Genomic DNA, 586 nt, shown 5'->3' with positions numbered 1-586 from the left:
TGGCTTGTTTGGGGACCTGATGGAGGCAGCAGCCCAACCCCCTTGTTTTGGCAGGACTGAGCCCACCCTGGCCCTGGGGCATTTTGTTGTCACAGTTTAGTCAAGTGGGAAGCGTAAAGAGAGGTGAAACCAGATGGTTTCTCCTGTCGACAGGCTCTGCCCCGAGCACGAGCCCATCGCTGTCCTCAGGGGAGCAGAGGAGCCCCGGATGTGTTACGAAAAGAAAGCACGACCTTACCAAGATGTGTAATTTGTGCTCTCCCGCAGCGCCGAACCCTCCGTCCGTCCGCGAGGAGCTGTGCACGGCCTCCCACGACACCATCACCGTCCACTGGATCTCGGAGGACGAGTTCAGCGTGAGCTCCTACGAGCTGCAGTACACCATCTTCACCGGCCAGGCCAACTTCATCAGTGCGTCACGCGCCTCGCTCGGGGCCGGGGGGCACCCCGGGAAAAGGCTCTCGGGGAGAATGGGCAGGTTTAAAGGCTGGGATTAGGGGAGGAAACCGCCACGAAGGAAAATCAAGCTTGGAAGGGGGGTTCTTTGGGTTCCTGCAGAGGTGTGGGGAGAGGAGAAGAGCGGGTT

The 586-nt window shown here is 59.7% G+C and overlaps 1 protein-coding gene across 1 annotated transcript in view; it reads left to right on the top strand.

Moving 5' to 3' along the window:
• Nucleotides 1–586, top strand: part of LOC104276068 (probable E3 ubiquitin-protein ligase MID2) — a gene marked incomplete at its 5' end in the record, with an annotated part of 6414 nt that overhangs the window by 1196 nt on the left and 4632 nt on the right. Inside the window, one exon of the mRNA XM_009872234.1 lies at nt 268–411. Within this exon, the coding sequence (XP_009870536.1) occupies nt 268–411 (144 nt within the window). The remainder of the gene's footprint in view (nt 1–267; nt 412–586) is intronic.

This window comes from Apaloderma vittatum, unplaced genomic scaffold (genome assembly GCF_000703405.1).
Source record: "Apaloderma vittatum isolate BGI_N311 unplaced genomic scaffold, ASM70340v1 scaffold26216, whole genome shotgun sequence".
Taxonomy (NCBI): domain Eukaryota; kingdom Metazoa; phylum Chordata; class Aves; order Trogoniformes; family Trogonidae; genus Apaloderma; species Apaloderma vittatum.
Note: the sequence above shows the minus strand (reverse complement) of the source record. Positions and strands in the feature narration are given on the sequence as shown.